At 35.9% G+C, this 23,549-nt stretch overlaps 1 protein-coding gene across 2 annotated transcripts in view; it reads right to left on the bottom strand.

Annotated features, from left to right (window-relative positions):
• TBC1D23 (TBC1 domain family member 23) overlaps positions 1-23,549 on the bottom strand; it is a 57,963-nt gene that overhangs the window by 29,829 nt on the left and 4,585 nt on the right. For both annotated transcript variants that reach the window (XM_042954399.1, XM_042954400.1), the window contains exons 2-4: positions 6,248-6,359; positions 4,780-4,885; positions 3,556-3,760 (exon numbers count right to left, since the gene is read on the bottom strand). In XM_042954399.1, coding sequence (XP_042810333.1) covers positions 3,556-3,760; positions 4,780-4,885; positions 6,248-6,359 — 423 coding nt within the window. The remainder of the gene's footprint in view (positions 1-3,555; positions 3,761-4,779; positions 4,886-6,247; positions 6,360-23,549) is intronic.

Here is a 23,549-nt window from a genome sequence, read left to right as displayed (position 1 = left end):
AGGTCTTAAAAAAAAAAAAAAAAAAAAAAATCCAGCTCTCTTCTTCCCCTCCAAATACAAGGAAACTCCTAGGAAGGCTTTAGGTTAGCTCCATAGTTAACATACTCAATTAGGAATGTCCTTTAGCAGAGGTAAAAGTCTAAAATGGCCACAGGTAACAAAATACTGGATCAAGAGCCTTAGTTGAAGTGGCCTGGGTACTAGTGCTCAGAATGAATCCCAAGAGGTACAAAACACTTTATTAAACAAGTATACTACTTCTTGCCTTCTTCCCTTGTGTCTAATGAATCAATAAAAATGTAAACAGCTCAAGGACAGGTGATCTCAATAAAAGTCAATATTTACTGAGAAAATATCACATGCCAGACACTGTAACAGGCACTTTACAAAGTTATCTAATTTTATCTTGACAAGCAACCCAATGAAACAGTTACTATTATTCTCCTCATTTTACAGATGAGAAAACTGAAGCTTAGCTGTGGGCAAGTAACTCACCCAAGTTCACATAGTTTAAAAAGTCAGCTAAGAGCTGTACACAAAAACTGTGCATTAAACTATCATGCCATACGACTCTTCTCTATATATAATTCAGTATTTCAACAAGCGGTATTTTGGTAGAAGCACAGTCTCTAAAAAAGCAAATTGTAAAGAAATTGAAATGAAGCAAAAGGCTTCATGTGAAAAAGCTAATGAAATGAATGTCACAGTTTTAACATAAAAGCACTGATAAAGAATATTGTCAAATGCTATTTAAGTAGGAACAATGAAAAACAATTTCTGCAAAACCAAGATCTGAGATCAATGCCAGGATTTGGTATGACTCTCTATCTACTTTTTTTTTTTTTTATATTGTAGATAACAGGGAAATTTTGTAGAGAAGGCCCTACGCTGTTAATTCAGAAGCCCAGAGACAGAACTGGATTCATACTGGCAAGATTACCTCTTCCTTCATCTGAATACTTTCCCCACTCTAATAAATGCAAGGCAATTGACTGTTAAGGCAAGACACGGAAACCTTAGAGTAGGGACATAAAATTGTAGGAACCATTGCCTAGTATGTGTCCCTAGCAGGACATCTCAGGGAGTTAGCTACTGCAACAGCATCTATTCATTTAATAGCTCTGTACTGCAAAGCTACTCTCCACTGCAAGGCACTGTGCTCGACTTGACAGGATTCTACCCATGTTACACTGGATCTGTAATGAGAAGATACATTATAATGGAATTCTTCTAGCAGCATTTTGTGGGGCTGTATTCTATCCAGAGGCATTAATGCTGACCCTGCCTGGAGTGTTGTATTACATGTGGAACTCATAGAAACAGTACCTGGAGGAACCCAACAAGATAGTGTACTATACAACTCAGGGTAAAGCCCCCTCCCCTACTATTACTAACTACCACTACCAACATAGTCTCTAGAGAAAAAGTTGGAGCATCATGTCCCTTGCCATCACTAGCTCTGTTACACCAAGCAGTGATAAAATACAAGCAGTTGAGAAACCTAGTGCAACCGAATGATTCGTAAGTATGAATTCCAGTCTTGCTCTACCACGACCACAGTCCTGATTCCCGGCATCTCTGGGTCTGTTTTATGTATATGAAGCACTGTGGCTTCAAGGCAGCAAAGAGGTTCTCTACCCTGGGGAGTTTTTAAAAAATATGCCTAAGCTCTACCTAGTGCACTTATAGTTGAAACTTCAAGGACCCACATGTTTTAAAAGTTCTTGGGCTAAACAGACATTTCCCCAAAGAAGATACACACACTGCCAGAAAGCACATGAAAGATGCTAAACATCACTGACTATCACAGAAATGCAAAGCAAAACCATAATGAGATATCACTTCACACTCATTAGTTTGGCTATAATAATTTTTTTTTTAATGTTGATAGTGGAAAAAGTGGGATCTTCATTCACTACTGGTGGAAATGTAAAATGATATACTTATGGAAAAGGCTGGCAATTCCTCAAAAGGTTAAACATAGAGTCACAATATAACTCAGCAATTTCACTTCTAGGTACATACCCAAGAGAAATGAAATACATGTCTACACAAAAACTTGTACACAAATGTTCATAGCAGCATTATTCATAACCAAAATGAATATAATCCAAATGTCCAACTGTTGTTGAAAATAATCCAAATGTCCAACTGTTGAATGAGTAAATAAAATGTGATATAGTCATGCAATGCATGTAAATTCACAGACACAGAAAGATTGCCTCAGGAAAGTGGTTGCTTCAGGCTGACAGTGTTGGGGGAAAATGGAGAGTTGACTACTAATGGGTACAGGATTCCTTCTTGGAGATGAAAATGTTCTAAAAAATTTTGTGGTTATGGCTGCACAATCCTGTGACTATACTAAAAAACAATGAGCTATACACACACTAAAAGGATAAATTTTACGATCTGAAAATGGTATCTTGAGCTATTAAAGAAAAAGCTATTCAGTGGTTTCTAACAAGCAACCAGGGTGGAAAACTGTATTAGTTAAAACACAGGTGGCCATCCAAACTTAGGTTCAAATCTTGACTCAGACATACACCAGACGTGTAATCATGAGTAAGTCTTTAATCTCTTTCTTTGCCTCAGTTTTTGTACTTGTATATCAGAGATACCTACCCTTTAGCGGTCATAGTTTAAATAAGAAAACACACAAAGCACCTGCATTTAGTATAGTGTGTATCACAGAAAGCAGTAAAGAATGGTAGTCATTTAACTACCAAGCTCCAGAATAGCAGAGTTCTCTACTTTGGCTGCACATTGCAGTCAACTGAGAAGCTCTAAAAAAAACAATGATGTCTGGGTGCCCTTCTCAGAGATTTGATTTGATAGTCAGATATACAAATACGCATCAGGATTTTTAAGAGCTCCCTCAAGGACTCCAGTGTGCATCCAAAATTCCCTGTGCAGATTATGTCAAAAGTTCCTCTTCACTCTGAAATCCTGACTACCTAATCGGTAGCACAGGGAACTACAAGAATTCTTTCTGGCCTCATGGATGCAGCCCCTGCACTACCTCTCCTCTGGCCCTCCACACCTGCAACCATCTAAACATCTACCTATCTAGTCTCAGCCTAAGGGTCACTTGCCCAGGGAAGTCATCTCTGACCTCCAGGACAAGTTAGGTCGCCCCCACTGAATATGCCCTTAGCATTCTATATTTCATCTTCCTAATACTCAGCACACTCCTAATTACTCATTCAGTGCCTGCATATATAGGATTACTTTTCAAGCTGTAATGCTAGCACCTCACTTAAGGCAGCACTCCAAAAATTTTACTTTTCGTATAGACACTATAATGGTATTTTTATTTTATAAGGAAAGAAATTATAATAGGGATACTACCAAAAGATTGTACCAACTTTACAAGCATAAATTCTTAACCAAAGAACCCTTTAAAAAACGTTTACAACCACAGAAATAAAGTCAAATAACAGTTAAGATTCAAATACTTGAACCTTTTACTTTACCACCAAAGTAAATCTAACTTTAGTTCAAAACAAATCAGACTTTTATTCATTTAAAAACTATTATTACTAAAACGTGTTTTACCTGGGGATGTACTTATTCATGATAGCATAAAAGCAGTTGTATAAATCGCTGCGTGGCAACTGAAGATGCACCAATGGTTTCAGTAGATGTATCCAGCTGAGGGATGTGCTGTAGTTAATGTTACGTGATTTACAGTAAAAGGTGATTACGGATTCAATATCCAAAAGTAATTCTGTTGCTTTCTCTTGTGGCACTGAAAGCTGTTCTAGAAAATAAGTGTCAAAATTAAGTTACCAAGGGCCTGTTAGAGACTCAGTTATTGCAAGTAACACTTGTTTTCAAACACACAATATTTCCTTAGTGTACTCAGAGCATGACAAGGGCAAAAGAAAACTACGCAAAAGCATGTTTCCTTTTATTTAGTATTTACTAGCTATTCAGTATTTAACTCAATAATACTTGACCTATATATATGTTAAACATAAAAATGGGCAATCCGAGGTAGAGAGGTAGGAAAGATGCTTAACCCATATTCCTGGAAAGCAAAAAGGTGTTTTCTAAACAAAAGATTATCATCTACCCAATGATGGGCAGCTGTCACTATAGCTTTGTCAGAGAAGGTTATTAATTCTCTACCAATAAATTCCCTTTCCTTTGAATACACTAGCAATAATGTTTCTGTTGTGGTTAGTACACAAAAGCCTATCTAGTAAAATTTAAATTGTAATAAAAAGAAAAACAAAAAGACACTAAGGACTATAGATGAATTTAAAAATACAAACTAAATTCATTTAAGCTTGAAAAGACCTTGTGGAGTGACAGGAAACCTTTTCATCCATGACTTAAAATAGTTTTGTGGTTTTTTTTTTTTTATTACAGATCATTACCTATGATCTGCAAAAGTTTATAGGTAAACTTTTAGAACACAGACCCCTTTAATGTGAAGACTAAAGATCATACAGACCTTTTCACAAAAAAACAATTTTAAAACTGCAACAAAACTATAAAGGTACCAGAAGAACTGAACATATAAGCCAAAAAACAAAAAAAAAAACAAAACAAAAAAACAAAAAAAAAAAACCCTACACTAAAAATTGGGCTCTCTTTCTTATAAATACTAGATATTACTTCATAAGAATTTCCAAAGTCCTACGACTGTTTACTAGCCGTTCACAAATTTAACATATCCCAAACTGTAACAAGATGATTCTATTAAAGAGTAACTCTTCTACCTCAAAATATTATTTTCAAAATTTTTCAGTTTGAAACAATTATTAAACTTACCAATAAACTCTACACAATCTTTGTGAATGGCATTCTGTTCTGGCAAGTCTAAAATACCATCCCATGATGCCAAACTATCACCTTTTCCTGCAACATTTAGAGCAATCTGGAAAAAAGATAAAAGCAATTAGCTTTGTATGTCATGTCTCATTTTTAGAAAATATACTGTAATAATGGAAAGTCCTGAATTCTGAAATAATAATACATACTTCAAAGATTACAAAGTAATGTATTTACACTCCACCAAATGCTGATCCCTTCAGTCATATCGTAATGAACACAATTATTTTAAATCTCCCTACATTAAATTTTACTACTTCATGTCAATCCAGTGAATAGCATACACAAATTTATTTCAGCAAACATCATCAATGTTATAGACTGAATGTTTGTGTCCTCCCACAAAATTCAGATGTTGAAACCTAATCCCCAATGCGATGTTATTTAGAGGTGAGGCCTTTGGGAGGTGATTAGGTCATGAGGGTGGAGCCCTCATAATGGAATTAGTGCCTTCATAAAAGAGACCCCAGAGAGCCCCTATCCCTTCAGCCATGTGAGGACACATTAAGGAATTATTATTTTTTTTAGTTTAATGGTATTATGCTTATTTTAAAAGTCTTTATCTTTTAGACTTTTGTACTAAAGTATTTTAGTGTGCTACCAAGGATTTGCTTTAAAATAATCCAGTGGGTGAGACAGGGAGGAAAGGATAGAGATATTAATCACACAAGACTGGCCAAATATTAACAGTTAAAACTAAGTGATGGGTCATGGGGGTTCATTATGTAAGTCTACTTTTGTATGTGTTTTAAATTTCTACAATAAAACATTCAGAATGCTATGTACAGTTATTATTCCATTTCTGTTACAGATATATGTGCAGAGAAGAAAAAATAAAAAGATATATACCAAGACATTATTATGTGTTTTACCCATAGGTGATAGACAGCAGATAGTTTTTATCTTATCTGCTGCTTGTATGTTTTAACAAACAGTATTTCTTTTGTAATCATAACAAAATCTTAATTTAAAATTAAAAAGTGACACATGCACTACAGAACAGATGAAGAGGAAAATAAAGCAAAGTAAAATGTCCTATAATTCCAACACACAGAGAGACCTATGTCCTCTCCCCACCTTGTCTTTAATATAGCTGAGATAATTCCATGTCTGCAATTATAAATCCTATTTTACTCATTGGTTGCATTTTCCCATTTCATTAAACAATCTTTATAAACATCATTTGTAATGACTACAAAAGAAAAAGCATTGCTCTTCAAAACCTGTATTATTAAATAACCAAACATGACAGAAACACACCATTTAAGTTGCTCTGTTTGATAAATTCTCTAGATGCAACATGGTCAGAAGATGATGAAGTTTTCTGCAACTTAGACAAATGAACATAAAAATTCTCAAATGTTATTCTTAAGTGATGACATTTTGCTTTAGTTTTCAGTTACTTTACCTTCCAAACTTTGGCCCTCAGATTAGCAGGTAGTGGTCTTCCCTGAATTATATTTCTCAAAGTTTCAAGATCACAACCTCCTGCTTCCAGAGCTTCTGCAAGATCTTTTTCCCTAAAAAACAAGTCCTTAATAGATCAATTCTACTTATTTTTTTCTTATTGAAGATTAATTTATAACCATGGCCTATTAAAGGCTGTGTGTGTCTACGAAGAAAAGGTTCTCAGCAGCCAAAATGTAATGCCAAGGCATACACAGCATTTTGTTTCCTTGGAAGGGAATCTAGGGTTTCATGCAATTTACTCTTATTTTGCACTTAGTTCTAACAAGCTCAGTTATGTTTTCTAAAATTAAAGAAATTTAAAAAGAGAAGACAGCACAAGCAGGATGACAGCACTTAAAAGTCACAGTAATATTACTATTCATGGTAGTAGTACTGACTCACACTTTATAGAGCACTATCTTTGTGCCAGGCAGTGTTCCAAATACTGTCCAGGTGTTATTTTGATTCTCACAACAACCCTATGAAGTAACCACAATCATCACTGGCCCCAGTTTACATATGCAAAAGTTGAAGCAAAGAGGGGTTATATAGTTTATGAACACTCATCTAGTAAGTATTCTAGCCAAGATTCCAATTTTAACAGTCTGGTTCCAGAATTTATGCTCCTGGTATTATGCTAAATAGTGGCAAAGAGGAGAAATCATAAGATTCTGCCAAGAATTCAGTGCTGTATGGGAATACTTAGTACATAACTCACACAGGTATCATGCCTAGAGCTGTGCCTAGCTTACAGTAAGTGTCCAATAAATGTCAGATGAACAAAAAAAGTTCTAATGGCATCACCATTTTATATATATTATATATATTATATGTTATATATTATATATTATATATAATATATTATATTATATATATAATATATTATATATTATATATAATATATTATATATATAATATATTATATATATTATATAATATATTATAATATAATATATAATATATATATTCTTTTAAAGAAAAAGAATACATCATTGAGTACATCAGCAAGCAGTTATGTACAGTCTGCTAGGTTTAAGGAGGAAATTAAACATGAAATAAATTTTATTTTTGTTTGTATATGGTTAAAAAGAATATATTTTTCAAAAACTTTCACAAACATTATGAATTGTTTTTTAGCCATGAAATAACCACTTAAAATAAGTAATTCTCTCAGAATTCTCAAAAGCTGAGTTTTAGTCATTGTTTATAATTTTAATGTACAATACATAAGAAATCTATATAAATAAAAATCCATAACTCAGCCAATTTCTAAAAATCTTTGAAGCAGGCTGAAAGAGTCTCCCACTACAATCAGGAAACCAAGATTTTGTCACACTGGGGGTGGGGGTGAGGGGGGTGGGAAGATGGTTTTGAGGAAAATAATTTACTACCATTTCACATTCTCTTAATAAGATAATGTAAATCTCCCCTACTGACAGGATTCCAAGAATATTAGTTTAAATGGGTAAATTTACTAAAGTGTTACCCTCTTAAGGGAATGGAATTAAACGAAATATATATAATCACTTGGGATCATATTCAAAACAAAAGTAGTGATCAAATTTTAGCTACTACAAATTCATAAGAACAAGAATATAACTAGTAACCACGCAAGAAACATTTTTTTTTTCCTTTTGCTATGTGGTCACCAAAGTGTTGGACAAGAAAGTGAGGGAAAAAGATTTCAAGTCCACTGTTCAGAAATGCTTCAGGCCTATAGTTGATAAAGAATGGGGTTTATCTCTTCTCATCTGGTCAAAATGTACAAGAGAGACTGTTAGAATGTGAAAGGTTGTTTGTAACCATAAAACAAAGAAAATTTAATGTGATCTTTGAGAAATAAATACCATATTTTTAATGATTAAATATGTAAATGAACTGTAAATACCATCATATGAGATAGAATTCTTCTACCAAATAAATGAAGAACTAGAATTTTTCTATTTTTCAGGGCAAAAATCCTTGGTTTCTTTTTGAAGTAACTTTGTCAAATCCCTTACTTTTCCAGACAACAAAGTCGGTATTCTAGGGCAAAATGCCCAACCCTCGACATACTTTTTAAATCATAATAATGTACAAGCACATCCCTGTTGATACAGCTGCTGTTGTAGTCTTTGATGCTGCCCCCAGGGAACCACAAACATGGTCTCCAACAGTACAACCATGAGCAAGAAACCAGAATACGCTCCAACTTAAGTAGTAAAAGGCATCTCTCACAAACTAAATTAATGTTATCTTCTGAACAAAGTATTCAAAAGTTCAGTTATAAGACCTTCAACATTACAAATGCACTTGTAAAAAGTAGCAAAACAGCTGAAAATAGTGAAGTTAAATAATTCACGTAAGGGTCAAGTTCCTATCGAGAGATAGGAACTCTATGGCACTTAGCTCTCAAATAGAACTTTCCTTCCCCCTAAACCAAGTTTCCTTCTACTTTTGAGCAAGCAATACCTAACATTCAAAATCAAGACACATGTCTGGTGGGATATGATGGGGGGGGGGGGGAGTTTATGGTTTTTTAAATCTTCTTTGAGGTGAGAATATTTAAAGTCAGAGCGGCTACAATGAACAAATTAGGACACTATAGACGCTGGAGAGGATGTGGAGAAACAGGAACCCTCTTGCACTGTTGGTGGGAATGCAAACTGGTGCAGCCACTTTGGAAAACAGTGTGGAGGTTCCTCAAAAAATTAAAAATAGATCTACCCTATAACCCAGCAATAGCACTGCTAGGAATTTACCCAAGGGATACAGGAGTGCTGATGCATAGGGGCACCTGTACCCCAATGTTTATAGCAGCACTTTCAACAATAGCCAAATTATTGAAAAAGACTAAATGTCCATCAACTGATGAATGGATATAGAAGTTGTGGTTTATATACACAATGGAATACTACTTGGCAATGAGAAAGAATGAAATATGGCCTTTGGTAGCAACGTGGATGGAACTGGAGAGTGTTATGTTAAGTGAACAAGTCATACAGAGAAAGACAGATACCATATGTTTTCACTCTAATGTGGATCCTGAGAAACTTAACAGAAGACCATGGGGGAGGGGAAGGGGAAAAAAAAAAGTTACAGAGAGGGAAGGAGGCAAACCCTAAGAAACTCTTAAAAACAGAATAAACTGAGGGTTGATGGGGGTGGGAGGGAGGGGAAAGTGGGTGATGGGCATTGAGGAGGGCACCTGTTGCGATGAGCACTGGGTGTTGTATGGAAACCAACTGACAACAAATGTCAAAATCAATCAATCAATCAATCAATCTTCTTTCATTATGGTGGCTTCTTACTAACCTCACAAGCCAAAGGTTGGTAGAAACGTACTGGGGATTCAGATAGCTCTTAAAATAGGAAAGTATAGGTCTTGTCCATTTATCCTAGTTAAATCTGGAAAATAAGTAACTGTCTACTTTGCTAGAAGGTTCAACACAAAGCAAATCCAAAGCTTTGGGGTTGCCAAGTAACAGAAATGCATCTCTTCCTAATTCTATGACATTGAAAACCGTACTATTTGTTAGTACGACACTACAGGTTATTGTTGATGATCTATCAAGGACACATTTTCAAAGCCTAAATAAAACAACAGAATTTCCCCTCAGCTGACGGTTTGTGGCAACATCACCTAAACACTGTAACCCAAGTTGCTTTAGAATTATAGCAAGGCAAACAATGTGACTAAATTCATATGAAGTTAATGTTTATTCAAACTAGCAACTGAATTTTTCTTCTTCAACAAAATGGTGAGTAACTTCTAGCATATGGAAGCATTTGCACAATGCAAGTTAAAGGGGTATGATGGGGGGGGGGGGGACATGAATTTTTAAGCACTACCAAATTAAATACAGATTTCTAAATGCTTCTAGGATTAATAAATTCAATTTAAATTTTTGTACATAATTATTTTCTGAATATATTGAATCCATTCAAAATTATCATTTTTAAAAGCAACTAGGATTATGCATGTTGTGTTCCTAAAAGTCAAAAAGTCAGAGAAAATCTGCCACCGAAACAAAAAAAACTGTTTATTTCACTTTTTTCTAAATTGTTTTGCCCATAACCACATTCTAAAAATCTTCTTTTCCCTATAATTTCAAAATTTATTAAAACTTTAGCTGTACACACTCCAAACAGGAGGTGAAAACGCTTAGTTTATCTCTTATTTTTTTACATGTGTCTTTCTGCACTTAAACTCTACATCCATTATCAGCCATTCCACTCCTCCCCACCCTACTCCCAGCCTCTGGCAACCACTGATTTACTTTCTGTCCCTACACACTTACCTATTCTGGACATTTTATTTTTTAAAGTTTATTTATTTTTAAGTAATCTCTACACCCAATGTGGGGCTCAAATTCACAACCTCAAGATCAAGAGTCTCATGCTCTCCTAACTGAGCCAGTTAGGTGCCCCAATTCTGGACAGTTTATATATGGAATTTTATTTATGCAGTCTTTGTGTCTGGTTTCTTAGCATAATGTTTTCAAAGTCTATCTATGTTATAGCATGTATCAGTACATGTTTTTTATTGCCAAATAATATTCCACTGCATGTTATACTACATTTTATTTATCCATTCATCAGTTAATAAATATTAGAGTTGTTTTAACTTTTTAGCTATATGACTGTCTCCTAATTTTGAAAATATGTACCAACAGTTCAACTACTTAAGTGTATGATGCATATGCATCATTTATTATTTATTCTTCTTAAGAAGGTCTGGAAGAATTTAAAAATCAATTCTATTAAAACTTCACACCTCAGAGTGGCAGAAGCATCTCCACACTTGGAGGGAGAGAGCCTGACAGAATCAAGGTGTGTGTATGTGAACTGGGGGAGATAAAATGGCATAGGCACGGAGGGGAAAGAACACTTTCTGTGGAGAGACAAAAGGGAGAGAAAGAAAGAGGGGTTGTGAAAGTGCAGCATCCAGTTAGCACAAAAGGAAAAACCTCTCTGGACCCTGGACAGGGGAAAGAGATATACAAAAGTACCAGTTTTTTGAGGGTTTTGTTTGTTTGCAAACAGCCTTTGGAGCTGAAATTTGGAGGTTTCATAAGTGACTGACTTTCTCTGGAGCGGAGCCAGGAGCCCTAGCACACGCTCCTGGGGAGAAGGGAGCCGGCCGAAGTGCACAGCCCGGTGTAGTGATCTCAGGGCACGCTAGGAGAGAATAGTCCCCTCTTCCAGAGTACTCTGGGAAGAGGGTTTATTGCCTCCCCAAGGACAAAAGACCCCGAGGGTACCAGCCAAAAAGCCTTTTATCAGCAGGACCATGAGGCCCTACTCTGGAACAGGGGAGAGGAGCCACACAGAGCTGGGTCCTTTAAGACTCAAAGTTTTGAATCCCAACTGAGTGCCTAGAAGGAGCAGGAGAACTGTAGAGCAGGGAAAACTGACTGCCCTCGCTATTCTGAGGGCTGCCTGAACAGCGTGGGTTGAGACACCTGGGGTGGGGAGGAAAGAATGGGGTGTTTCCATTTTCCCCCCAACACCAACATGGTGGGACTTCAGAGAGCAGCACAGCAGCCCCCAGTGGAGGCAGGACACGCTTACACCAAACCCCGCCCCTCTGTGCCTGGTAACTGGTTGTTTATTGGAGCAAGACTGGCTGACCCAAAGCAGCTGGCCTCTCCTCCAGACCAGCACAGCCACCTGTCCCAGGCACCAACAGACATCTCTTTCTTTTTCTTTCCTTTTCTTTTTCTTTCCTCGCTCTTCTTCTTTTTTTCTTTTGGAATCAGGCTCATAGTTTCTGATTTGTTATGGTCAAACCAAACATACATACATACATACATATATATATATATTTATTTATTTATTTATTTATTTATAAATATATATTTTTATATTTATATATATTTATAAATATATATGAATTCTTATTTTATACATTTTTAATTATTTATATTTATATTATTTATTATATAATAATTTATATATAATATATATATTTTTTGATTAGGCATTTTTATTCTATTCTTTTATCATATTTTCTCTTTTGTCTTCTTATTTTCCTTCCTCTTTCTCTGGAATTAGACTTATAGTTTTTTGATTCTCTATTTGGTTTTCTTTTCCCCCTTCATTTTTCTCTTTTTATGGAATTAGGCTCCCCCCCGCCCCCGCTTTTTTTCCCCAGAGTTACTTCAACAACAAATCAAAGCACACCTAGTTAAAGGTCCAAACACTGCACCATTACAAGCTAGGAGGAGCTCTGCAGAGGACTGACCAGTGGGACAGAGCAGCCAAATGCAATAAAAGAGTACATGCAACATATGCCAAAAACACTTCCTGGAGTGCCAGGCCCCAGGCAGCATATGACTCCTTTTAAATATAGTAGTACTCAAAGGTGCAAGACACATAATAAGCTCTTAAAACACACAAAAGACAGAAACAGCCACAATGACAAAATGGAGGAATTCTCCCCAGAAGAAAGGTCAAGAAGAAATCAAAGCCAGAACATTACCCAAAACAGATATAAACAATATATGTGAACATACATTAGAAGAACAGTCATAAGATTAATAACCGGGCTTGAAAAAAAGCATACAAGACACCAGAGAAACTCTTGCTGTGGAGATCAAAGACCTAAGAACTAGTCAGGATGAATTTTAAAATGTTATAACTGAGATCCAAAATAAACTAGATACAGTGACAGTGAGGATGGAAAAAGCAGAGGAGATAATAGATAAAACAGAAGATAAAACCATGGAAAATAATGAAGCTGAAAAAAAGAGGGAAAGGAAATTACTAGATCATCAGAGGAGAATTAGAGAACTAAGTAATTCCATGAAACAAAACAATATCCGTATCATAGGAGCCCCAGGAGAAGAAGAGCAAGAGAAAGGGGCAGAAGGTTTATTTGAACAAATTATAGCTGAGAACTTCCCTAATCTGGGGAAGGAAACAGGCATCCAAATCCAAGAGGTACAGTGAACTCCCTTCCAAATCAACAAAAACAGGTCAACACCATGACGTATCATAATGAAACTGGCAAAATACATAGATAAAGAGAGAATTCTGAAAGCAGCTAGGGACAAAAGGTTCTTAACCTTCAAGAGTAGACACATAAGGTTAGTAGCAGACCTGCCCACTGAAACTTGGCAGGCCAGAAGTGAGTGGCAGGAAATATTCAATGTGCTGAATAGGAAAAGTGTGCAGCCAAGAATCCTTTATCCAGCAAGGCTGTCATTCAGAGTAGAAGGAGAGATAAAAGCTTTCCCAGACAAACAAAAACTAAAGGAGTTCATGATCACTAAACTAGCCCTGCAGGAGATCCTAAGGGGGACTCTGTGAGTGGAAACAGCAAAGACTACAAAGGACCAGAGGCATCACAACAAACATGAAATCTACAGATAACACAATGGCAATAAATTTGTATCTTTCAATAATCACTCTGAATGTAAATGGATTAAATGTCCCAATCAAAAGACATAGATATCAGAATGGATACAAAAAGTAAGATCTATCTCTATGCTGCCCATAGGAGACTCATTTTAGACCTAAGGACACCTGCAGATTGAAAGGGGGGGGAGGGCTGGGTGGCTCAGTCAGTTAAGCATCCAACTTTGGCTCAGGTCATGATCTCGCGGTTTATGAGTTCGAGACCTGTGTTGCGCTCTGTGCTGACAGCTCGGAGCCTGGAGCCTGCTTTGGATTCTGTGTCTCCTCCTCTCTCTGCCCCTCCCATGCTCATGCTCTGCCTCTCTCTGTCTCTTAATAATAAATAAACATTAAAAAAAAAAAGTGAGGGGATGGAGAACAATCTATCATGCTAATGGATATCAAAAGAAAGCCAGAGTAGCCATATTTGTATCAAACTAGATTTTAAAATAAAGACTGTAACAAGAGATGAAGAAAGGTATTAAATCATAATTAAGGGGTCTATCCATCAAGAAGAGCTAACAATTATAAATATTTATGCCCCCAACATAGAAGCACTCAAATATAAAAATCAGTTAGTCACAAACATAAGCAAACATTGATAATAATACAATAATTGCAGGAGACTTTAATACTCCACTCACAACAATGGACAGATTATCTAGGCAGAAAATCAATAAGAAAACAATGGCTCTGAATGACACATTGGACCAGATGGACTTAACAGGTATATTTAGAACATTTCATCCTAAAGCAACATAATACACACTCTTATAGAGTGCATATGGAACATTCTCCAAAGTAGATCAGATACTGGGTTACAAAACAGCCCTCAACAGGTACAAAAAGATTGAGATCATATCATGCATATTTTCAGATCACAATGTTATGAAACTTGAAATCAACAAGAAAAAAATAGAAAAACCCCCAAACACATGGAGGTTAAAACTTCACATCTATTAGAATGGCTATTATCAAAAAAAAGAAAGAAAGAAAGAAAGAAAGAAAGAAAGAAAGAAAGAAAGAAGAAAAGAAAAGGAAAGAAAAGAAAAGAAAAGTGTTGGTGACAATGTGGAGAAAGTGAAACCTTGGGCACTACTGGTGGGAATGTAAAATGGTGTAGCCACTATGGAAAACAGTATGCCTATTCCCCCCAAAATTAAAATATAAAAATACTGTATGATCCAGCAATTCCACTTCTGGTTATATACCCAAAAGAAGTGAAAGCAGGGACTCAAACAGATATTTGTGGACCCACATTCATAACAGCATTTTTCATAGTACCCAAAGGTGGAGCGAACGCAAATATCCTTCAGTGGATAAATGAAATGGGATACACACACACACACACACACACACACACACACACACACACACACAAATATCCTTCAGTGGATAAATGAAATGGGATACACACACACACACACACACACACAAATATCCTTCAGTGGATAAATTAAATGGCATACACACACACACACACAGAGGAATATTATTCAGTCTCAGAAAGGAAAGAAATTCTGACACATCTACAACATGGATAAATCTTGCATACTTTATGCTAAGTGAAATAAGCCGGTCACAAAAACACAAATACTGTACTTATTTGAGGTATTTAGAATAGTCAAAATCACAGAGACAGAAAAAAAACAGTAGTTGTTAGGGACCGGAGGTGGGTCCGGGGTATGGCAATATCCATTAGAAAAAGAAACAAAATTGTGAAAGGTGGCTACTTCAGAGAAATGAGATGGGAAGGACATTTACTTTGCACATAGCATTAGTCAGTAAAGCATTAGTTAGTACATACATATGTATATGTATATATTAGGTTTATTTATTTTGAAACAGAGAGACAGAGAGAACAGGGGAGGGGCAGAGAGAGAGGGAGAGAGAGAGAAAATCCCAAGCAGAGTTTGCACTGTCAACGCAGAGCTCAACGCAGGGCTCAAACCCACGAACCATGAGATCAAGACCTGAGCTGAAGTCAAGAGTCAGAAGCTTAACCATTGAGCCACCCAGGTGCCCCAAGCTTGAGTATATTTATAATATTGATTATATTTATATCAATATTGTATTGATTATATTTGTAGTGTTGAATAATTTAAATACTTATGGATTCCTTTTTAACATTTATACTCTTTCAGTCAACAAAAATTGAGAATGAGTAAAATGATTCAGCTAAAAGCATGTTCAAAGCAGTGCTTATTATAACCATGAAAACAATGTAGCTCTCTTAAAATGAGGAACTGATTTAAATCAGTAGATGGAATACCAGGCAACAATTTAAAATGCTGAAAAACAATTAATGACATGGAAAATGTTCAACATATTAACCACAGTGTAAAGTGTAAAGTTTAAAACTAAGGGCAGTTTTAAAGTTAACATACAGCATATATATTCAAAAGAAATAGTATACTATTCCTACTCCCCACCCACTCTTTCCCACACACACGGGGAAACTATTTAAAAAATAATAAGGGATGCTTGGGTGGCTCAGTTGGTTGAGTGTCTGACTTCAGCTCAGGTCATGATCTCGTGGTCTGGTCTGTGAGTTCGAGCCCCACATCAGGCTCTGTGCTGACAGCTCAAAGCCTGGAGCCTACTTCCAATTCTGTGTCTCCCTCTCTCTCTGCCTCTCCCCCTTTTACACTCTGTCTCTCTCTCAAAAATAAACATTAAAAAAACCCTTTTTTTTGAGGGGCCAAAAAAAGATTTTTTTAATGGTCTAAGGTATATTATTGTTTGATAAAAATAAAAATTTAAAAGCTGCACTACTGAGGAAATCATTAAAAACCCAAAGCCTGCTATGTAAACATCCTAAACATGCTATTTCTACTGCATAGGATATTACTCAAACTTCTGAGTCTAGTAGCATTATTAAACAGAGCCAAGAGATAAAATGGACTCAGAACTTCTTGCATTCACGGATGTAAAGAACAATATAGCCTGTGATGATTATTCTCCTTTCCTCAAACATTTTCACCACATTTGTTTATTCAACAGGCCCTATACATGACCTACTCCCTTTCAAAAAGTCATCTCTCGGGGCACCTGGGTGGCTCAGCGGTTAAGCATCCGACTGTTGGTTTCAGCTCGGGTCATGATCTCATAGTTCATAGGTTCGAGCCCTGCATCAGGCTCCACACTGACAGAGAGGGGCCTGGTTGGGATTCTCTCTCTCTCTCTCTCTCTCTCTCTCTCTCTCTCTCTCTCTCTCTCTGCCCCTACCCTCCTTACACTCTCTGTCTCAAAATAAATAAACTTGAAAGCAAACAGTTAACTCTCTCCTTCCTTTTACAATTCAATTTCCTGAAAACAGTAGTCACCATTCATCTCTAACTTACTCTCTCCCCATTCACTTAAACCCTTTATCCCTCTACGGAAACTGCTCCAAAAAGTCATCAGTCATCTCAGTCCTTGTCCTCTTTACATATCTGCAAAGTTAGATTCTCTCCTTAAAACACTCTCCTTCAGTTCCCAGTAACTTTCCTATATCTCTCTCTAACCCTTGTTCTGAATTCTTTCCTTCCTTCCCAAAAGTACTCTTTTCTTCAAACCTTCAATAAATTATATTGAGCACCACTACCTGCTGGCGACTGTGTGAGGCACTGGAGATCTAGCAGTGAACAAAAAGTCCTGCTCTCAGGGTGCCTGCGTGGCTCAGTTGGTTGAGCGTCTGACTTTGGCTCAGGTCATGATCTCACTACTCATAGGTTCGAGCCCCACACTGGGCTCTGTGCTGACAGCTCAAAGCTTGTAGTATGCTTCAGACTCTGTGCCTCCCTCTCTCCCTGTCCCTCCCTCGCTCAAGTTCTGTTTCTCTCTCTCAAAAATAAACATGAAAACAAATTTTTTTTCTTTAAAAAGTCATGCTTCATGTAGCCTACATTCTAGCTGGCTATTCCAAGGTTTTATCACAAGTCCTATTATCTAAAACCCACTCATCAAAAGCAGCTCCTTTCTGAAGCGTAGTCTGTTGGAATTTGTTTGGCACAAACCTCTGATCAGTTACTTAAAACTCAAAAATGACCACCAACAGACTGTGTAACAGTGTCAAGTTGCACATATTAAGTTGTGGTTTCATGACTTACTTTGTGTTATTTCTTAATGCCCAACTCATGAGACATCAGCATCAAAAGCTTTGTCTGAACTTATTTTGCTATTGTTGGCACACTGGTTACAAATTACTACCATACCAATACTCCTTAATTAGTTCCTAAATATTTTGTGACATTTGTTAGAAATAGAAATAAGACAACTTTGTTACACATTCACTTGTACAGTAGACATACAGATGAAGTTCAGTGACCATAAGGTATGCATAACTTATAACTGCATAACTTATTTTTATTTTTTTTCATTTTTTAAATGTATTTGAATCCAAGTTAGTTAACATATAGTGTAATAATGATTTCAGGAGTAGAATTTAGTGATTCATCACTTACATAGAACACCCAGTGCTCATCCCAACAAGTGCCCTCCTTAATGCTCATCACCTGTTTAGCCCATCCCCCCCACCCAACACCCCTCCAGCAACCCTCAGTTTGTTCTCTGTATTTAAGAGTCTCATATGGTTTGCCTCCTTCTCTTTTTTTACCTTATTTTTCCTTCCCTTCCTCTATGTTCATCTGTTTTGTTTCTTAAATTCAACATATGATTGAAATCATGTGGTATTTATCTTTCTCTGACTTATTTTTTTTAAGTAAGCTCTATGCAGGGCTTGAATCATGACCCTGAGATCAAGAATCACATGCTCTACCAAATGAGCCAGCCCGGTGCTTCACGTGTAACTTATTTCTAAATACCAATTTCGGGGCGTCTGGGTGGCTCAGTCAGTTAAGCATCCGAATTCGGCTCAGGTCATGATCCCATGGCTCATGAGTTTGAGCCCCACATCAGGCTCTGTGCTAACAGCTCAGAGCCTGGAGCCTGTTTCAGATTCTGTCTCCCTCCCTCTCTGCTCCTCCCCTGCTCGTGCTCTGTCTCTCAAAAATAAATAAACATTAAAAAAATAAAAAATAAATAAATGAATACCAATCTCAAACCATCAAAACTTTCTAACAACAAATAGTATGAGACACATTAAGAAATGGCCACAACGCCTTACAATCTGAGAGCACAATCTGGTAACTGTGAAATCTTGAAGTTCTGGATTTTTGTCAGAATCAACATACTTTTTACAGCATTTTAACAAGTTGTATATTTGAATGCCAAGGGAAAAAAACATCTCACTCACCAGTTTTAAAAAAAATTAGTGAAACTTTGTATCAGGATCAGATCCACAAAAGCAGTTTTGGGAGATTCCCTTATCAAATAATGCAATCCTCTCCAGAATTTGTTTAAGCGGGATCTTGTGCCAAGTTAAGAAAAGTGTAAATTTAGTCCTCTATGCTTGACAAGCCAAACAAAAAAATTGTATCTACAGTATTTCAGCACTGTGCAACAGGCAAAGGAGACAGATCACAGAACGCTGCTCTGTAAACTACTAAAATTAACTACAAATGGAACAGATGCTTTAAATCTTCAGACTTATTTTTGATCCATAATCCATGTAGATCAAATTGCACCAATGGTACCTATGGGGTGTGCCCCTTTTGCTATGAAAAAACTCAGGAATTTTTGCCTCAGCCAAACAAAAAAAGAAGAAGAAGAAGAAGAAGAAGAAGAAGAAGAAGAAGAAGAGGAGGAGGAGGAGGAGAAGGAGGAAGAAGCTGTTTGTCATAACTTTACTTTAGATGTGTAATGTTGCAATGCATTTGCTGTAAGACTTTGCTTACAAAATGGAAGAACATCTTCTCTACTAATGAGAAGCTGACTTTACAGACTGCTCTAAATCCTTTCCTCTTTCATGCTTCCTTAAAATAAAAAGTTCCTAACATACTGTTCTTTTCTATACATATGAGGTGACTTTCCAGGACTTTCAATGCACAAAGAAAGGCACCAGATTATTTTCCCCCCAATCGAAGCAGTGGTTTATTTGGAAAATAGAGTATGTCCTTTGCCCAAGAGAAAGAACGGGATGAAAGCAGCACAAGTCAACACAAAACAGCACATTACCTGCTTCTATCACGAATTTCCAATATATCCAAAATGTAATGAGAGAAGAAACACTACCAATGTTCCTTTCCCTGAAACCATCATTTTATTTATTTTAATATATTAAATATAACTTATTGTCAAATTGGTTTCCATACAACACCCAGTGCTCATTCCAACAGGAAACTATCATTTCAGAAAATAAAGGAACACTACTACAAGTGAGGTGACAACACTTTACATCATTTGGCAAGTCTTTCCAAGGGTGCTTTACCAATGAAGATTAATTTGGCAAAGAAATACATAACAGATTTTTTTAAAGCCTGGATTCCAACCATCAATGATAATTTATTTGACTAAAGAGAGTCTCATTTACTTTCATGTCAGTGGTTACGTGTAAATAGAATCTACAATACAAAGCTCAAGAATTTCTGGTATTTAATTACACACCTATATGAAATAAATACATTCTTCTATGGGTCACTTTTATACTTCAAAACAAAGGCTAGAAATTCCCAAAACGGGAAAGTAACCACAGAGAGTTATTTTAAAACTAGGTTTCTTATTTCTCCAATATCCCTGAATAAAAACAACAGAAAAATTACTGAGCTAATAAAGTTAGTAAGCTGTATAATTACTTATGTTTTCTAATTAAATATCACTACTATACTCTCACAAACTATAAATAATAATTCTATTTTATATATGATTTAGATATATGTAATATAATTATATTACTTATATAATATATATTTAACATATAATTTATCATACAAATACATTTAAATATACAACATATATTATATATGTATATATTATCTAGGTGTACTATATAACCATAATATTTCAAGTTCAAAAAACTAATCTATTTTTGGCAAGGCTATGAGAACACATTATGAAAACTAAGGTACAAAGCTATAGTATATAATGTTCTGTATCACTTCCCACCGTATCAATCATGAATTGTCCCTTCTTGTGTATATAACACAGACAAGGTATGCATATCCTTACAGCTTTATAGGTGCCACAAGTAACAAATATATATGTTCAACAACGTACATCTTGGAATATTGTGGCTTTCAAAACACAAGACTGATTGAATATAGGAATACCATATTTTTAATTGGGCTCTTTCTAGGTGTCTGTTCAACTATATGTGAAATACATAACATATATGCATTCAACTTTAGAAAGAGCACAGGGCTTAAGGAGATATAAGTTCTACTAACTGGGTTTGTCACCTGACCACCCTAAGCCTGTCCTCTCATCTCTAACAAGAAAACTACAATAATCCATAACTTCCACTTCTCATAGAATTGTTGTAAGAGCCAAATGAGACAGCATATATAAGCATTACATACAAGATAAAGCCCTACACAAACATATATTCTTATATCTTCTTGCTAAAATTATTAAATATCACCGTACCAATTAGTTTATGTAACAACTGCTTTAAACCAAGAAAAACACAAACTACAGCATTCCCACCCAACTATGGAATGCCGTGTCAGCTTAGGAATAAGAAAAACTCCTTTAACCCTCAAGAAAAAGAAAGAAGACTTGAAACAAGTGATTTAATTACTGATCATTTTCTCAGCTCAGGTCAAAGGTTAGACTCTTAAAAACAAATGTACATCAAATTTCAGGAAATAAGTTTCTTAATATTGACTCCTAACTTACTGCTCTTGCATTTCCACAAGAAACAATTTCTCTTGTAAGCCTAACATAAGGGACTGATTTATCTTCCACTTATAATTCTCAATATCTAAGTCACTTCAAGCACTGTCCCTTTTCAAGCTGTGTAATCCTATTCTACTCTGCTAGAGTGTATAACTTCCCAAAACACCAATATTTAGGTATCTTTAGAAGATATCTTCACATATTATTTGAATACTACGGCTAAAAAGATGAAAATATTGAAGTGCCCAAGCAAGACAGAACACTGCGAACTCTGGTTTTAAATCTGTCTCAGTTTTTTCCTAAAACACTACACAGTAGCTTGAATATAACCAGTATTTAGTTAGTGTTTGCTGAATGCCTTATAACTGCTTTGCTAAACTCTATTTTGCTTTTTGATACATGAGGGAAGCCACTGTTTTTGGTTTATACCAAGTAGAATCCACAGTTTAGCATAAGCACCAGAAATGATTTGCCAAGCATATTTTATCAACTCTGTTCAGGAGACAGAAGTTGGCTGTGTGCATATTGCAGTACACTTAACTTGGTGTGCCAGAATTACCTAAGTTGCCTCCAAGATGGGGAAGGCACCTGTACTCTCTACAGTAAAACTAAATGATATTGGATCCATTTTTTGGCATTCAAAAACCAATTATTAACTCTTACCTGTGGATATTAAAACATCCACAGATGCAAAATCCTAGAAGTTAATTATTATTTAGGAATTACCTTTAAAAACAGTAAAATCTGAATTATAAGAAAAACATGAATGTAAATAGTATAAACAAGTTAAGTCTTCTTAATTTCTAATTGTTTCCTGCACTATACTTACAGCTTACCAAATCAAATAGTTGTTATTTAAAAACACCTAATTCAGGGCACCTGGGTGCCTCAGTCAGTGAAGCATCCAACTTTGGCTCAGGTCATGATCTCACAGTTTGTGAGTTCGAGCCCCGCGTCAGGCTCTGTGCTGACCACTCAGAGCCTGGAGCCTGCTTCGGATTTTGTGTCTCCCTCTCTCTTTCTGCCCCTCCCCTGCTTGTGTGATTTCTCTCTCTCAAAAATAAACAAACATCAAAAAAAACCAAACACCTAATTCAAGACGAGGTTTTTCTTCCTCTTCATTTTTTGTAAGGTAATATCTAGTCTGCCCAGAACCACCAGCTGTCAATATTCACCTTAAATGAGTTCCATTCTCTTTCATATTAAATGTATTTCTTTATTGATTATATCATTTTTGAAATTGCAATCACCTACTCCTTAAATCTTTCCTCATATTTCAATGCCTATGAAATGGGAAGCACTGAAAGCACTATATACAAAGTGCACAAAACTTTGAAAAAGACCCTATTATTCTCAAAACAATTCTATTCACATTTCAAATTAAGAATAGAAGCTTCTTTATGAACTGATACTTTTATAATTTTAAGAAGAGTTTAGCAATAAATTAAAATCACGACTTTAACGTGGATATTGTACAAAAATTTTAAACTAAACAAACTCAGAATACCAACAGTTGTTGTAAAATTAATATCTATACAAAAAAAATTTTTTACTTATTTTTGAGAGAGAGAGGGAGACAGTGTGTGTGCACACTCAAAGAGAGTGAGTGGAGGGGAGAGAGAGAGAGAGAGAGAGAGAGAGAGAGAGAGAGAATATCTTAAGAAGGCTCCACTCCCAGCACAGAGTCTGACGCAGGGCTCAATCATACAACTGTGAGATCATGACCTGAACCAAATTCAAGAGTCAGACACTTAACTGACGGAGTCTCCCAGGCACCCCCAGAAAACATTTTTTAAATCATGACTAGATCTTTAAGCATTATGTCAGGAAGAAAGCCTCAGAAAATGAGAAACATGTTCAAATCCAAGGCCAATTTCTTCAATACCGGGAAGAGTAATTATCAATCTTTGAACTGTAAAAATTTAACATGGTTAATTTTTACAAATCTGTAGCTTGTTTAAATTTAAATAATTTCAAACTCGTTGTAAATATTTTTAAAGTATTTCTCCATATGCTCTGAGCTAATGTGGCTGCAGTTTCAGAAAGTGAGCTGAGTATTTTTTGATATCCATGGTTTTCCATAAAAGTTGAGCATTATACAAGCAGAGCATTACACAGTTCACAAAAACAATGAAGTTAGAAAATGTATATGAAATGACAGCTTG

The sequence above is a fragment of the Panthera leo genome, chromosome C2 (genome assembly GCF_018350215.1).
Source record: "Panthera leo isolate Ple1 chromosome C2, P.leo_Ple1_pat1.1, whole genome shotgun sequence".
Lineage (NCBI taxonomy): Eukaryota > Metazoa > Chordata > Mammalia > Carnivora > Felidae > Panthera > Panthera leo.
Note: the sequence above shows the minus strand (reverse complement) of the source record. Positions and strands in the feature narration are given on the sequence as shown.